The sequence below is a fragment of the Pseudopodoces humilis genome, chromosome 1 (assembly GCF_049639895.1).
Source record: "Pseudopodoces humilis isolate 2021_Gansu_Grassland_sample_001 chromosome 1, ASM4963989v1, whole genome shotgun sequence".
Taxonomy (NCBI): domain Eukaryota; kingdom Metazoa; phylum Chordata; class Aves; order Passeriformes; family Paridae; genus Pseudopodoces; species Pseudopodoces humilis.
The window spans coordinates 112,299,252-112,317,049 of record NC_142200.1 but is presented as its reverse complement, the minus strand read 5'-3'; the positions used below and the strand labels follow the sequence as shown (position 1 = coordinate 112,317,049).

Genomic DNA, 17,798 nt, shown 5'->3' with positions numbered 1-17,798 from the left:
ATAAATATTTTATCTTCTATATATTGGGAATATTCTATATTTTCAGTAGACCTGAGATTTTGAACCTATTCTGTGTGCCCCATCTCACCCTCCAGCTGGCTCCAAGCCAGTTTCACTTTGCTTAGAGCATATTTTGTTCCATTCAGAGGAGTGAGAACTACTATTACTGCTACCACCAGCAACCCTTGGTGTTGGAGCTCTGAGTTAAATAGGTGATTGTGGAAGTCTATTAAATTGAATCGGGACAGAGGGAACGGAAGAGTCCCTGACACAGCACGGTATAACTGAGAGCTAGTGTCATGGTGGAATAGCTGGGCAAATGCCTCCTCAGGAGTTACAGAAATGCCCTGCTCTACCCCCACCGTGTGGCAGAAGGACATTACTGTTACTGCTTCCACTCCGTGAAGTTCTGATTTTGAGAAATAGATATATTTTGCCTTTGGAGTTGAGCTGAAGAGTCAGTCGCTATGGGGTAGAGAGAGAGGATGTTGTTTCTTTAAATGATCTGTTATCCGAACTTCTCAGCTGTCCCTGAGTGGCTCAGCAGCTCCCGAAGGAGGCGAGAGGATAAGCAGTGGCAAGGCTGCTCTGCACAGCTCAAGCTGGATGCACTTGTTTATATAAAAGCAGGCAGTGACAGACAGTAGCCAAAGGGGAGCTTGCATTTGTTCCCGTTCTGCCTCTTGCAGTGCCTGGTATGGTAACGCTTGATGTCAGGGATACTTACTGCAGGGTGAGAGGAAAATTAGATCAAGTCAGTCTTAAAGGAAGCAGTTGTTTAAAACTGGTGCAGTTTAACCAGGCGGCTGTGCTTGCTGGGCGTGATTTACCTGAAGCCTCATAGAGAAGGTAACACTTGTACTTGACAAGAACATTCCTCAAGCAGGTTTTTCTAGTGGGCAAATCATGATTTACCCAAATAAAGTGCTTCACAGCAATGTGCTTCGCTTAAAAGGGTAGCTTATTGTAATTTCACTAGGAGAAAGGGAGGTCTACTTCCCTGGAAAAATCTTCCTGCATAGTCCATCAGATTGTCATCTTTGAGCATTTAAATCTCCCTTGACTGACAAAGTAGTTGCTGTAAAGCCTTACGTATAATAGTTATACCCTTGCTGTTTCTTCTATGTCTTCTGAGGACATAACTCTCTTGTGTGCTGCTGTGCTCTGCCTGTCTTGCTTAGTCAGAAGCAGGAGGACTTGTCTTGCAGCTCTTGTAGAGCTGGGTTGCTGGAATTCACTTTAAAAATATGACAGCATACTAGATTTCTGTGTGTTTGAGGCAAAATGCACACACACATACGTAGGTAGGTGTGTATACTCATGCATACAGAAAATGCTGACAACTCTGTACATCCAGGATGGAAGATCAGATCAGGCTAACAAGTAGACATTTCTCTGTACCATCTCTGCCAAAGCTCCTGTTGCTGTTAAAGTCCAAGTTCTGTTGAAATTCTAGTGACTAAGCATATATTGCTAATAAATTGTCTTCCACAGTATTTCATCATTTAGCAATAGTCAGGAAAGCACTGCCTGACATTTGAAAGTATATGTTCTTTTCTGACTCTGTGACTCTTAGGAAAACACTTCTCCCAGTCAGGTTTCATGTTTCTGCATTTAGTATTGTTATCAAACTGAAAACTAACTTTGGTCTTTCCAACCCTTGTCCCCAAAAAGATTTTTGGTCAGATCTCATATGGGCAGGACATAGAATGAGCAGAGGTGACCTGTCCTTGTCCTAATGGCAGAACTAAATGCTCCTGAAAGTAGAAGAGATCGCATGTGGATATTATTTTCAGAACTCTTTTTTTTAAACTCTTAATTACTGTAATCTGGCATATTTTTGTTAACACTTTTAAGTATTTGTCTGGGTTTTGTTAGTTGAACTGATTGGGTTGGCTTGAATTACTGTGTTTGGCTGTGTTCCTCAGCTTGTTTTATGTGTTTTTCTTAAAACAATTCTTCACTTTCTTAAATTTTGCATTTCAGTTCCATTCTCTGTTTCTTGGTGCTTATTATAAAATTGGAAAGAAAAGTTCCAAAGATCTGCTGTGAATAAGTCTGGGTTATTTGGGACAAACAGAAGTGCATCTCTGCTGTTACTTGAGGTTTCTGGTTATGCCTCTTACAAGCATCCACAGTTCTCAGTCTGAATTGTAGCAAATTCTGAACTACAGAACACGTGTAGTGAGTCTGGCGAGAGAGGTTCCCCCAGCACAAGCCTCTGCATCGCACGGGAACAGGACTTCATTGTTCATGGCTTTCATGAATGTCATTTCTTGTCATTCCTTAATGGTAGTTTCTTAAGATCCTCTTTTTTTTTTTTTTTTCTGCCACCAATTCTGTCTTTAATGATTGTTTGGTTTGAAAACAAGAGAAACCCTCCTAATATTTCTGTAATCAAAAGATCAGAAGCTGCGCAGTGACTTCTGATTTGAATTAACTCATGTTGGAGGATACCTACGTGCCTTACATGAGTTTTCAGTACTGCTGTGCTATTGTGGTTTTAAAAAACCCAATATATTTTTAGTCATTTTTGAAACAGAACATTTAAATAAATCATCAATTTCCTATATTGTTTTTAAAAGCCCATTGTAAGCAGTTGACCAAACCTAGACCTTTGTAATATCAATGTATGTAGGACAGGAAAACTTGGGAGACTCTTGTTCCTAAGTAGGTAGGTGGCATTTACAGAACAAGGAACTGGATGTTCTGAAAAAAGCCCCAACCAACCCTCGAACATTTTTGATCTGTGTAGAGTGCCTTTGCTCCCTACTGCTCTGGCCTGTTTCTGTATCCAGCTGAGAGATGCTTTGAGGCCAATTAATTTTTGCAGCAGGATTTTGAAAACCTGCTAATGAAAAAAGCACGCATGCTATGAAACAAATAACTACAATTGCAATAGCTGGGAATTTAGCAGGACTTGAGTGGCCAGGGCAGATAGATGTTGAAGGAATCCAGGCTAGCATATACTTTCCTGATTTCAGGAGGATTTTCCCCTCTTTCTTCCTCTTTTGGATGCTTGTCCATTTAGACTCCATGTAAGGCATCCTAAGGGTTTTGAAGGGCATGTGAGAACTTCATGCTTCAAGGTATAAGCCAAGCTTACAGTTGATAGGGATCAGGAAGAAACTTCACTTGTGTCACAAAGTCTACATTATGAAAAAAACATCTTCTCATTTTTTTAAAGCAGCTGTTACAGGCTTCTGAGAAAGATGGTATGCAGGACATACAGGCCCTTTTATTCAATATGTCATTTTCTCATCTTTAAATGTCCCCTGAAGCAAAGTCTTCAGATTTGTTTCTAGGATATTGATAAGATGCTTTCTTTATCCCAAGGCATTGTGTTTAGACAAACAGTGTCTAGTTTTTTTTGGGAAACATTCTTCCTCTGCAGATCACAGTTGTGCTGTTTGCCTTCCTGATGATTCTCTCCTGCTGTATGTTCACCTCAGTCATGAGACGAGGGAGATTTCTGCATTTCATTCTGGAGTGCCAGAGATGCTATGTTCTGCTGGGGGATCCTCTGTTTGCACTCTGTACTTTAAGGTAAAGCTGCTTTTCTATGCTGAGAGTGCCCTGGAAAAGACTGGCCAGGAGGATGAATATCCCTTCCTTAAATTTCCTGAATTCCTGGGATTCTCTGCTCCCCAGTCCCTGTATTGTGTGCTGGTACATATTGATCACCTCTCCTAGGACAGATGCCTCTAGCTACAAAAGCTGAAATGGAGCAGATTTTAGGGGGCTGGTGATGAGCAGGAAAATGGAAAGTATATGATTTTTTTGTTATAGCAAATGAATATTTGTGGAGACAAAGTATTTGATCTGATAACAGAGGTTCACTTGAAAGAATCAAGGTTATTTTATGTCAATTTTCTCTTTGCCCTATATAAGATGCATTTAATTATTTCATGCTATCTCCTTCTCTTCAAATTAATCTGTCTTATATATATTGTTGTTCAAATTAGAATAATTCTTTAATCAGCTGTGTTATGCATGCCATAGTAGGCTAGAATAGGAAAGCTACTCCTAGCATACTGACGATGCATGTATTTTATTTGTTGTTGTAATTTAAAAGTAAAATCAGAAATATTGATTTCTACTTGACTGGAGAGATGATTTAGTTTGAATATCAGACTGATCTTAATCAGGTGAGAATTAATTGAGTTGGAGGTATTAGATATTCAGTGATGTTAACTGAACCATGAGCAATCTACAGAGAAGCTTTCTTTTGTACTGTGTTGGAAATATCAAACAGCTCATACTCTACAATGTAAAACAATCTCTTCATGTTCATGCTACTACTTCCTCTGGCTCATTAAATGCACCAGTAATCTGTTCTGTGCATACTGAGTAATCTTCAAAGTAGGAAGCTAATGAATCATAATTTAATACAAAATGAAAAGCATAATAACTTCCCTTAAAAACATTGCTGGTAATGTTTTGGATCATTTAATGTTTTTGTACACATTTTACAAATATAAGTTTTAAATTTTTTCCCTTGTTTACATTTTAAAGGGAACTGTTTCCTCCTCCTTCTACTCTCACCCTCAAATCCCCATGGTTATTTGGTCATCTTTTCTCTACTTAGTGGTACAGCCCAAGGAATGACCCAAACATCAGACAAAACTATATATTTTTTTTTAAATTGTTTTGTTTTGTTTTGTTTTTTGCTTTTGTTATTTTGTGTAGAGGGAAAAATCTACCCCAGAATAAGTCCGGTCTGGATCATGATGCAAGCTGGTTTTTTTTTTTTAAGAGTGTGATAGCAGTATCATAAGTGTTGAGAAAATATAAATGGTGAGATAACACCTCTGTAGGACTTTCTCTTAAGTAGTAAAATTGTAAAGTCTTTAAATAAACGAGAGCCAGACCTGAGAGGATCAATTTATCTTGATAATGGGGAATATTTCATTTATTTTGTGTACAAGGACATCTGCAAAATAGATGCATGCTTATAATTGATAAAATTATACAGTTCCAATATTATATGAAATGTACAACACTTCACAATATGAGGCAATATGAAAGTGCCAAGTATTTTTATAATCTCAATCTGCAAAAAAATGAACTTTCAGAAATAGCCTTCACACTACAAACAGTTCATACATTGAAAATAACCAGGATGATTCCTTGGTGTTATATCAACACAGTTTCCATGCAGCTGCTTGTCTGGAGATAAGTCCTTCTTTTTATTCTTCTCTTTGCACATAGGAAGACTTTGATGTTTGCAGGAAGAAATAATTAACTATCTAATATTTAAAAATATTTAAAGTAAAGAGAAAAAATCCTTTAGAAATCTGCTACAAATATAATCTGATGGTGGTTGTTTCTCTTTATTAAATTGCAAAAAAAAACCCCACAACTTTCAGTTTGTTCATGAGTTTGGGGGAGGACATAACATTTCATTAAGTCTTTCCTTTACATACACAAAACTGAAACTTCAGCAGTCCAACACACCTGTTCCACCATTTCATTTTGAATGCTGCACAGTGCAGAGACCAGCCTAATTCTGTTTGGGTATGGGATGGTATTGTACATAAAGAGCACATGAATCATAAATACGATGCCTTGTTTCTGTTGTCCACTGTTTGTAGTCCTGCAGACACTGAGATTAACTGTTAAATTTAACCTCATCTGGTTTAATGGTGTGGAAGAAAATCATCGTCTTTATTCAGCAGAGCTGTGCCTGTGTCTTATGTTGGTTTGTCCCTTTGACTCAAAATCCCACAAGTTTTTTGTTTTTGTCATACAGAGAGAATATTTCTTGAACCTATGAATATATTCTAAAGTTAAAACGGGCAGGACCCTGGCTTTTTATCTCCTTTTTTTAAATTAGGACTTGTATGTCCCAGGACATACAAGTTATGGGACTTATAGGACATCTGGTGGTGGACCCCCACCAACTTTGTTTTAGCTTTCTGGCAATGCATCTGATCCTTTAAAATTAATACTTTAGTGTGTATTGCATATGTCTAACTGACTGCTTGAATAGACACGGAAATAATTTGTTAAGTCTTTATTCTGTGATAAGCGAACTGTTAGCCAGTTTCACTTCAGTTTCCATCTGCTTCTCATATTATCTTGCTGTAAAGTCATAAAACAGAGTTGGGGAAAAAGCAATTAGAAATACTAAAGAAAAGCATTCTTCTTAGATACTGTTTTGTTCAGCAAAGATTAATGTAGACTGTAAAGATCTTTGTAAACAAAGTGTTCTTTACTGTTCCAACTTTATAGCTTATTATCACAGAAACCTTAATAAAAAGAGTGCTCTGTAACTTAAAGAAGTTTTTCATCAACCATCAAATATACTAAGTTGGGCACTCAACTTCTTCTTTATACTTCCAACATACTTTGTATAATTCTGTATCTGAAGGGAATTACAGAAAGACTTTATAAATAGGATTTTTATTATAGAAATGCATATCTGTACAGCTTTGTAGATAAATTAGAACACTTTAAAAAGCTCTCTTTTTTCTATTCTATGACTTTACGTATGTCAGGATCTAATTTCTCCTAGTTGTGTTATGCTTTCTTAGGTGGGTAAGTTGGGATAGGAAGACCCAGTGAAATCAGGCTTTTGGATCCAGGGCAGATCTGGAGATGCCAGGGACCAAACTCAACTTCCCTGATCTGCTCAGGGCCGGAGATGCTCCCTGCTGATGAGTCAGTCCTTGGAAGGACTCATTCATCTCTGGCCTTAGCCAGAAAGTCCTTCTGTCTGTCCCTAAAATTGTGGACTTCCCATCACAGGGAGATCCCCTGCACATGCCAACATGCCATAGTGAGCAGGTGAGAACTGGCAAAACTGAATTGCTCTGTATTCAGACATGGCTGTTCAGCTTTTGTTCAGTTGACAGCAGACCTGTCTTGGCAAAGATACATTTTGGCCACGCATACCTGGTTGATTTAGAAAAGGTACTAAATTGCAGGCTTACTTTAGCAGTTAAAATCTAAACTGTGGCTGTAATGGCCAAAATGTAATGAGACTTAAAATTTTCCGAATTTTGGCCAAAACTCATTCTGGATTTGCCTCGCAACAGAAATGCAAAGCTTTCTTCATGAGAGATAAAGAAGAAGTCCATCCTCAAATCAGTGATGAGCTGTCCAGTGAAGTCTCTCCAAGCTGTAGTCTCGAGAAGAGATCTTTGCTCCGTGTGCATCCCTTCAGACAGAGCCTGTGGGGTAACCTATGTCAGATATGATGTCATGAACCATGACTGCTGCAGGTGAAAGGGGGGTCTGTAGCCAGTTTCCGTGGTAACTGGTAACCTGCAGCTCGCTGACGCAGTAGTGGATCTGTCCTTGTCTGTGCACAAAGCATTCAGTGATGGACACATATAGCTGTCCTAGAAAAGCCTTGGCAAAGTGTTGATTTGGTGGAGGGCAAGCCTTTTTCCCCTTTCTAGCAAGGCATTTTCACTTCTGTTGTGTTGTGCTCTGTTCCTCTGTTTATTTGGCTTTTTCGGAAATATTTGGCGTAACTTCTATTGTTTGAAACATGACTTTCTTTTGTGTTACAGTTTGCAATGAATTTTCAGACTGGCCCAGATTTACATCCTGTTTTGCAGCTGCTTGAGGTTTTGTTTTGGTAGCTTGCTGCTTGCAGGAAGAAAAAACATATCAGCTCATGAACTTCTAAAATCACAGAAAGCCATTTCCTGAAGTTGTAAAGATAGTATCATATACAAAATTATGAAAAGATCAATTCTGTTCTTTCTGTAATGCGCAGTGTATTGGAAGAAGGTTTGTTTGGATTCTTTAGTGTTCGGATTACCCCTCATAGCTGCTAAAGTGTTAAATTACAATAGGTTTGTTATCAGATCCTATGTATCTGCTTCTTTTGTGGTGTCTTCTTGTACATCCTGAAACTTTGATCAACAGTGTATATATTGCCTGAGTGAGGAATGAGTAAGGCTTGTTGGACATGGAGATTAATTCTTGGTTTGAGATATCTGGAACTATTAAGCACTATTTCTGACATTATTCTCCAGACCAGTAGTTTAAGCACTGTTTGTGCTGCTCAACACTGACACATTTAATTTCATGGAAGAGTCATAGAATCACAGACTAAGCCGAGTTGGAAGGGACCCATTAGGATCATCAAGCCCAGCTCCTACACAAAACACCACAATCACACCATGTGCCTGAGACCACTGTTGAAATGCTTCCTGAACTCAGACAGGGTTGGTGCTGTGACCACTTCCCTGGGGAGCCTGTTCCAGTGCACAGCCACCCTCTGGGTGCATATCTTTTCCTGATAGCCAACCTAAACCAGCCCTGGCTGGCAGCTTCATGCCATTTCCTTGAGTCCTGACACTGGTTAGAAGAGTGAAGAGATTGGTACTTGCCCCTCTGTGAGCAAGACAAAGCACAATTAAATATAAAAAAAACATTTTCCAGACTCTGGAAGGTTTCTGGTAAGTGTCTGTAACTAAACCTGTCTTGCACTCCTTACACGACTACCAAAGAGAAGAGATGGATAATCAAGTTTTGTGTGCTCATATAAGGACGCGTAATATGCTTTAACCTTTCTTCCTCTGTGTTGTTGAGCATCAGTAATGTTAAAGCTAAACAGCTGGAAGCAGTTTTATCACTTTGCAACTGTGCCTGGCCATGTACCACAGGTGGGCCTTCTAAAGCCAGGGAATGCTGGCAATTGCAGTTCAGGCTTTTTTTGTTCACTGGGACATCACGCCTTTAACCAATCAAGACTGGTGAGCTAACAAGTGAGAGGGACCTCCTGTTGTCTTCAGTGGTTTTTTACTTCACAGCTTCCAGAAAAAATGATTACTACTAGAAAAAAAAAACCCAACAACCTCAACCCAAAACCTCATCACAGCATTTAAAGAAGCGCCTGTAGAGAGCATAAATCAAACTGGTCACTAGACAGACCATAAGCTTTCAAAAGCTTTGGATGTTTTTCCCAGAAAAATACAAAGGTCATTTTTAGAAATGTACTAATAGGTATGATTTTTCTGAGATGCTGATGTGGAACAGTCAGTATAAACAGTCCAGGAAAGAACAGAAGAAATGTCAGATTCACCTTTAAGAACAAAGAAATATTCTGATAGCTTAATAACACGTTTGCCTTGTTCTGAGCTTAAACAGCTTAGTAAACCTGAGCTGTCCAGGTGTTTCCTCAAAGCTGTGCTTGTGCATTTGGATGACTTTAAAACACATAGATCTTAGAAACTGGGTGTGGTTGTTCATAGATATCTTTGAGCACAGGTTACAGTGTCTTCCCAGATGGTAATTAACTGGTTAATTTAAACCCATTTTCTGCACACTTTCATCTGGTTTTCATGTGGAGTATGGTGGAGTTGCCAGTGTGTAACACTGGGTGCTGTGTTGGAGAAGGTTTTTAAGTGTTCATCAATAAATAATGTGTTTGAAGTAGGTAAGAAGTCAGTTCTTTGCAAAGTTGGGTAGTATAAGGACACTTAAATCTGTCATCAACACTTTAAACAAATACTACCTTGTCTTGTAAATTATTTTAGTGAAAGCCTAATTAATAATAGCTGTGGACAAGCAGATTAATCTCACCTAGGGATTGCTTGCAGCTGTTGGTTCACTTTCTCAAAGTCTTGCCAGTAGTGTCCAGGATCCTAGAAGGTGGATTTTGTTCCATGGAGATCAATTGCTCAATATCCATTTCAGTAGGCATCTGCTATGAGCAAAGGACAGGACAGGAGTTGTGCCTTTATAGGCACAAATCTCTGCTTTCTTGTTTATTTAAGTCTTGATGTACATACACACTGAGCATAGGTAATGTGATTTACCTGTTGTATGATGTAGTACCATTAAGTTTTGATGTTACTAGATTAGCTGTATATTGTATTTTGCTAAGTATATGCAAGAAAATTAACAATTTCTGTATGCCCTAAATTTACTGGATACAAAATCATTACCAGGAAGACCTTAGAGGAGGAGAAATGAAGGGGATGTGGTAGGGGGGAACATGGTTCTTGATCTGGCTCCTGGTTGATCTTGGACACACGGCTTTCTCTTTCTCTTTTCCATTTGCTAAATGTAGCTGATTACCTCTTCAAACAGAACGATTTGATATCTCCTGATAGAAATAACAGCCAATTCTTATCTAGGGTTATTATTCAGTGAAACATCTGTAAGGGGTTCTGGTAACAAGGAGACATAATTTTAGTTACTCACAGATAAATCCCATGTCCTTAGCCATGACATTGCTGTTCTGTTTTAGTATCTCACTGACTCGTTTTTAAGTCTTAAGATCCTTAAAACAGACCAGATACTTTCACTTCATTGCGCAACTTCATTGTTCTTAAATGCCAGAGATGTAGGTGATAGTCCTGAGTAGAGCATATGAAAAGCAAGCATGAGAATCATGGATTTGCTGCAAGAATAACTTCAGAAATGGTATTAGCAACAACAGTGTGTGTGTGAATGTGCTACATGATGAGGGGAGAATCCCAGTTAAAGTGTTGTTGCTAAACAAGTGACAAAGACCTTGCAAACAGTATGAGAATGTAGGCCAACTGTGGTTATATAAATAATAAATCAGATCTGGTCTGCTACCTCCTACACATAGGGCTTTTTCACCTATTGTCATTTTTCTAACTTCAATTTAATTTGTCTTGGTTTTTTTTCCCCCCAGCATTTACTAAATGCTGTCAAGAAAGTGGTGTTCTGATGGTGGTCAAGTGTCGGCAGGAGAACACAGCACTGAAGGACTGTCTGGTTGGCTAGTAAGTCCCTCATGAGTTTTTGCTGGGTTTTTGTGCATGCCTGTACTAATCTAGAAATGTTAACTATTCTGAAAAGGGCTGTGCAGGGTTAGAGACTTGGATGTGTTTTCTGAAAATGGTATCTTCGCTTTATTAAAACCATGCTGGTCAGGGCCCTAACTGACAAGACTGTATTTACCATATGAATATATGGCTACAGTGACTCTCTTCTTGATTCACCTGAGGACAAATTTCAGTCTAGAGGACCTGCAGCCCTTTATCTGCTCTGGTACATCACAGATGTGGGGATAGGAGCGCACAGTGAAGCTTCTTCATAATCTGTTAGAGACAGGATAAGTTGGTTTACATTTTGCTTCTGTTTTTTAAGATTTAGTCTGTCTTGAAAGTGTCCTGCTGTTGCGAACAGCAGTAGCAGGAGCAGTGGGAAATTGTTATATATGAGAGGTCAACTCAATGCCATGGTGGATTGAAACATCTTTTTTGGAAGTCCTAATTTACCCGCAGTGCCATTAGGCTGAAGTGTTAGGTTCTTGAATTTCCCAGGGTGCAGGCTGTAAAATTTTTGAGTTTGACTGGGAGGAAAAAGAAGGTTGGTTTGGTTTTTGGTGTGTCCTCCTCTCTAAACCAGTGATTTAGATTAAAAATAAATGCCTTTCAATTAGTGAAAGTTACTCTCAAGTATTTAGGAACTGATAAAAAAAATATATGCAGCTAGGCAAGAATTTAGGCCTAACTGCAGTTAGAACTTGCTGGAGTTACTCAGTTTTATTCGTCTGTTCCTTCAGCTTTTAAAAAAGATATAATTAAATAAAATGCTTCTTACAAAGAAAGGTTTATAGTGTTGAATAGTTACACTTTAAAAAAATTATGAGAGAAAGGAATTTAATGTAATGATCAAGGACCTCTGTATCTACTGTTAAAGACATACAGTTGAACTTATTCCCACTAGTTACTTGGGTGCATTAAAAAAATAAGTCAACTCCAGCAGTTTCCCGTGCTCATGAGGGTAACCACAAATGAATTCTGCAGCTGAACTTAAATACCAAATGTGTTTCCCTTTTTCTGCCTTTCCTCTCGGTGGCTTCACTTCAGAGGCTTGAAAAGGACTGTGCTTCAAAAGAGAACAGTATCATGACAGATACCTCTTTTTATAAAGTACCTAAGTGTTAAAGGTATTTTACTGTTAAAGGCAGATGAGTGTGAAAGGAAGATCAGTTATGAGTGGTACTCATGCAATATCTGTTCAATATTCCAAGATGAAAAACAATATGTATTTTTCTGTCTTGTAGCTATTCTGATCCATCATTCTATGAAGAATGCAAAGCAGAATATTTGAAGCAAAGAGAAGAATACAGAGCAACTGGAATTAAGAAAAAAAGACAGAAGTTTACTCCAAATGTGTGATTAAAACTTAAAATGAACTTTTTTTTTATATGCAATTTGGATTTCACTTGATTTAAACAGACTTAAATTGTCTGTACCACTCTGTGTGGAGTTTAACCGAAATATGCAAAATGAGATGAATGGAGAATAAAATAATGTCTGAAATTAAGAGTCAATTTAAAACCTTTTTGTAATTAAAGATCTAGAGCATGCTACCACAGTTTGCAAGAGAGATTACAAAGCTGTGTTCCTTTATCTGGACTTGAGATTTTGTTACCAGTGTACAATTTGGAGTTTACAATTCCAGAATGTCCATTTGGAATTTAAAGCCTGTATCTAGCTACATGAGCCAGGCTACATAAAAACTCAAGGGTGAGTAAGTTGTATCAACTGATCACAGATGGGGTGTACACTGAAGTTTGTCTGTTAGTCACCACCTGAAGCTGATTGTGTATGGAGATGCACTTACTAGAAGAGAAGGGTGGCAAATGCAGAAGAACTACTCAAACCAATGTGAATTACCCTTTTCATTAAAATGTTGTCAGATGAGAGCCTGGTAGTACCTGTGCCTGCACTGTAACTCATTTTTAAGTCTACATTGTGACTCACTTTTAAGCCTACACTGTCAGAAGGGATGGATGCCTTGCATTTGTGCATGGCCCAGACTGACCATTTCAACTCTAGAGGAGAAAGTAATCTCGTCCAGACCTTCCCTGAGAACAGAGAATAAGCTGCCATGCTTTGGAATGAATGAGTGACCACACTTGCAAAATTATTCCAGATAGAGTTGAGTAAACAACTCAACCAGGCATGGAAGATACAGATCACTGCTTGCAGGAACTAAGCATGTCCCTAATTTAAAAAGACCACACAAATGATCTTTCGTGTACTGATAGTTGAAGCTGCTTAATTGTAAAATGCTTAAATATCTTCACTAGAGATTACTAATATAAAGTTTTAGACATTATCTTGGAGTATCCTCCAAGCATTCTGAAATAAAACTAAATTCTTTAAAAGCAATGAAAAGCTGTACTTAAACTTGGTAACTTTAATGCCCTGATTAAAGAAGAAAAAAAGTAATTTTCTGAGTAATGAGTTGGATTTCATACTGTTCCGTTAGAAGAGGAAACATTTTATTTATTTTAATACTGTTTCACCACAAACAGTATTCCTCTGTTCAAGGAGGAAATTTAGATTGACACGTGTATATGAAGGACTTCATGGTGCAGTTTAGTCATTGCACTTCATTCTGTGCCTTTTACTGGATTAATCATTAATAATGTTGCTTCAGCAGATTGGGTGGAGGACTGGATTTGTGGGTGACAAACTGAAACAATGTCTAGCATTCTGCCTTGTTAGGCAAATTTAAGGGGCACTCAGCTCTAAAGCTAACCACCTTGAAACAGCTTTTGTGGAACAGTGTCCTACACATGTTCTCAGCTTCTTAGCTCAGGTGTTTAGGAAAACAAAAATCCCAATTAGTTGTGCTGTATGTACTTTAAAAAGGAGGAAATTTAAGGTAGATGGTGACACATGTTTTTTAATGACAATGACTGGGTTTTGTCCCACTATGAAAATTTGCTGTATTTCCAACCTCTGGAAAGCCAGCCTAGGTGTTTGAAAGTGTTGGCAAAAGCCCTTCCCCAGAAGATTGGGGTGGGGGTTGTGCATTCTCTTGGGGGCAGTGCTAGGTGCTGCCAGTGGTGTGTGCCTGCACTGAGGGCTCACCTGGGTCAAACTCAGCTATGACTCAGGTCTGAGTCAGACAACAGCACCAGCAATAGAGGTCTCCTTTTTGCCTCAGCAGAAATTGTGAGCAATTTGCATGCAATTGTGTGCAGCAGGTGAGGGGGAACCCCCAATGCAGTGACCAGGACTGCAGGGGAGGAATGGATGTGTGAAATGGAACAAAACTCAGGTGAACCTGCAGGTATCACTCCCCACCCTTCAATAAAGGCTGTATGTGAATGGCAGCCACAACTCACATCTGTATGATGTCACACCTGAAATTCTATCTACTGAGTGCTACAGTCAGCCATTTATTTCTCTTCTCCTTCATCTGGATTGTTGGAGCTCCTCCATTTTACTCTGTAATGCACTCAGAGCAGGGATTGGCCCTTGGATCATGCACCAGCTTCCTCTATAATACACCTTTGGCTGTAATGTGATGTTCTCTAGCTTTGCATTCTTGGTTTCACACCTTTCATTTTCTTAGTATCTTATGCATACATATCCTGTACTTGAATTGCATTTACATCTTTTATTTAAAATTTAAATGAAAGAATGAGTACCATGACATGACAAACTCATACCACTGAATTATTTTCAGTTTTGGTTTTGTCTCAGCTGCAAACTCCTTTCTACTCAGGTTAACTGGGGGCAGCCCTGGATTCTAATCAGTGCAAGAAAACACAGCACCGGGGCCTATCTGTCCTCTTCAGAGCACTTGGAAAGCACCCAAGACACCCCCATTTTTCACTGGAGGCTGCACTTGCTGGCTGTATTAAAGGTCTCTTCAAACTCCTTAGGGGAGCCCCTTACAAATGGAAGATCTGAGAGGAAAGAGGGAGAAGGTGTCATATACTTAATTAAAAGTTTGCCTTCAGAGAGTAAAACCCAGACTTGGAGGGAAGATGAGGGGCAGTTTGTAACACACAGGGTTTTCAAAGGGCAGTGAAACAGCCGCTGCAATCTGAGATATCACTCAGAAATGAACCTGGAAGCCACAAACCCATTCTGTTCCACATTTAGTATGGCCATACTCCTTGTCAGTTAATTCCTGCAAGTAATTCCTCCATCTTGTTTACTCTGCTGATGACAAAATGGTCAAATACACTTGCAATATAAGTGTTCCGCCTAGTTAAAAATCGGTACAGTAACAGTAAGCACCTGGGTGTTTCTTGCATGCTTCTCTCTAGATCAAACAGCCATACTCAAACATGATCATCTTACCACTTTAATTACTGTATATTAATGTTTGACTAGCTCTCTTCCATCTTAAAATACAATTAAAATAATTTTGCTGGACACTTAATGCACAGGGTGGTTTTTTTAATGGTTCACCTGCAACTCAGTTAAAATTAGTATTTACCTTTACTGCGGTCATAAAAAAATAAAATGCTTTCATTGACCACCTTATGTTCATAAAATTACAAATAGTAATACCACTCTCCCTAAAGAAAAAAGATTAAAGAGCCTGACTCCTCAAAACCTCAAAAAATTATTTAAAAAAAAAAAAAAATCAACCCCCACACACCCTTTTTTATACTCAAACTACACAGAGAATCAGGGAAATACCTTAGACCTCTGTACCACTGTTCTTCACAGGCCCTGTCTGGAGAGCAGAAGACAATACAGGTATCAGTCAGGTACCAGAGCTCTTCAGTCTTCCTTTACCAGCCCATAGCATCATTGGAGCTACAGGTGTCTCAGCACAGGAGTGTCAAGGTCTGCTTCAAGTTGGTTTTGGAAGGAAATTCACTCTGCTTTATCCCACCAGTATAGTTCACGTGATACTTACATGGGCCTGTGTTTCATTACATGCAATGGGTATTGTTTTACTGTAACTCCACCATATGTCTCGTGCTGCTCTTGTCTTTTTCCAGCTGTAAAAATTGGACAATGCATTACAGCTAATTTGGAGGTTTGCTTTCTTCAATATGGCTAGTTCACATCTGAGAAAAACTAATCGGCTGTACATCACAAAACTGGCAGGGAAAATTAAATGATCAGATTATGAAAATACTTGAAATTAACCAAACAGTGCAAGTTTACATATAAGTTATTAGAAGGTTCATCCAACTCACGAAATACCCAAATACGTATTCATCAGGTTGCCATCTGCGCATTTAAATCTGCAAAGCAACAACCTCCTCCTGCCCCAAAAGCTGGCTTTCATTTCTGTTAAATAGAGTTAATGCTTTCTTAAATTAAAAATTGTCAAATTGGTGGGTTGGGGGAAGTTTTAAAATGTTCAAAGTTTGCATTCAAGTTAAAATTTTCTTGGGGTCATTTCACATTATTTGAGAACTTTTGGCCCTACTATATGCAATTTTACAGTTTCATGTAACACATGCACATTAACACCAGAGCCCCATTCCTACAGCTACTTCTCCATGTAATTTGCTGTCACTGATGAAAAGATTTCACTTCTGCAAATGGAAAAAGCACTGTAAGCCATTAGTGGTTTGGATTTAAATGACTTTTCCATCTTCAGTCAAAATCTGATTGTAAGCTTTGGACCAACAGATGCTTCACAAGCCAGGGAGCTCCCAAGTGACTCCAAATCTGGGGACTTCCTTTTCAAATGTTACAGCTTGGACATGGCACTGAGTGATTGGATTGGAAATGCTGCCTGCAGCAAGCTCTCTGGCATCAGCTCCTGTCTCCCTAGTTAGCAGCAGTGCTTCTGAAGTTCTTCTCAGCAAACATTGCTACTCCCTTCTCCAGCATGGGAAGGAGCACAGAATATAAACCAAGGGTCAGATGCAAAACCTGGAAATTCTCAAGCTCTGTGCAGAAAATCGTAATTTTAATTTCACACGGGACAGGACAGGCTGACTGGGAACCTTTTGACAGAAGTCAAAGCAGCATAGCTTAAGTAACTAAATCCTTCAAGTTTCAACTTCCAGGGAGATACTTCTCCCAGAAGATGCTTAAGCAGGCTGCAGCAGATGGCTGTTTTTTCCCCTTGAGTCAAAGTGATGAACCTCAAATCTAATTGTTTGTATTTGGAAAAACATTTACACACAATAAAGGAATTAAAACTTCAGTAAAAAATTTTGTGCCAAATAGGGAAAGATTTGTTAGTGAAACCAATTTCAAACAAAAATAAATTTATTTAATATCTTACACAGTAGAACTCCTTCATTGCACAAATCATGTTAATGCCTGTTGGATATTACATTCCTTATTAAAAAAACCCTCTAACACTGAGGTGGGGAACCCCAAAAGTAAGCTACATTAAAACTAGGTACCATATAGCTTATGCAGCCACATGAGAAATGTTTCTTTGTTATTACATAGGTAGTTGGTTCTATCAGCTAAAGCCTAGTGACTTGGATTTGTTTTATGCATATTGGATTTTGTTCTATTACTTTCCAAGAGATTGTACTCCCCTGAGTCAGCTGTGTTCATTGGTCAGAATAAATTCCAGCATCTGACACCACTTCCATTAATCACAGACAAGCCAGTATACGTGAGCAAGATAATAGAAAAATAAAAACAATACCTGGTGAATGGGAAACATTGTTTATGCATGCTGTTTGTACTACAGGAGAAGGTATCTGGAAGGCATATTTTTGCCTTTGATAGACACAGTGCAAGATGGGCTCTGTCTGAAGTACTTACTGTACAGGGGAGAGTGTCTGGAACCACTCGGATCACATAGCACCCTCATAGCACTTCTACAGCCCATCATTACTGTGGCTGTGCTACAGGCAGAGCTTCCCCATGTATTTGCAAGCAATCTTAAGATAATTTGCTTCTAAACAGCTGTGACATTAATTTTTATTACTTTGATGTTAAGCTGGATCTGTGAAGCTGAATACTTCACCCACCCACACATCGGTAAATAGCACATTCAGTATTAAATATCTTCCTGCCCATTACAAGTTATGTATCATGCATCTAAAATACAATGCATTTTTCTTCAACTTTTTGAACAGTCAAGACATTTCACTTAACCCTGTTGTATTG

General features: G+C 38.7%; 1 protein-coding gene across 3 annotated transcripts in view; it reads left to right on the top strand.

Moving 5' to 3' along the window:
• Nucleotides 1-12,270, top strand: part of CMC1 (C-X9-C motif containing 1) — a 40,730-nt gene extending 28,460 nt beyond the window's left edge. For all 3 annotated transcript variants that reach the window (XM_014248676.2, XM_088053976.1, XM_014248678.2), the window contains exons 3-4: nucleotides 10,628-10,718; nucleotides 12,008-12,270. In XM_014248676.2, coding sequence (XP_014104151.2) covers nucleotides 10,628-10,718; nucleotides 12,008-12,122 — 206 coding nt within the window. In that variant the 3' untranslated portion in view covers nucleotides 12,123-12,270. The remainder of the gene's footprint in view (nucleotides 1-10,627; nucleotides 10,719-12,007) is intronic.
• The last annotated feature ends 5,528 nt before the right edge of the window (nucleotides 12,271-17,798 follow it).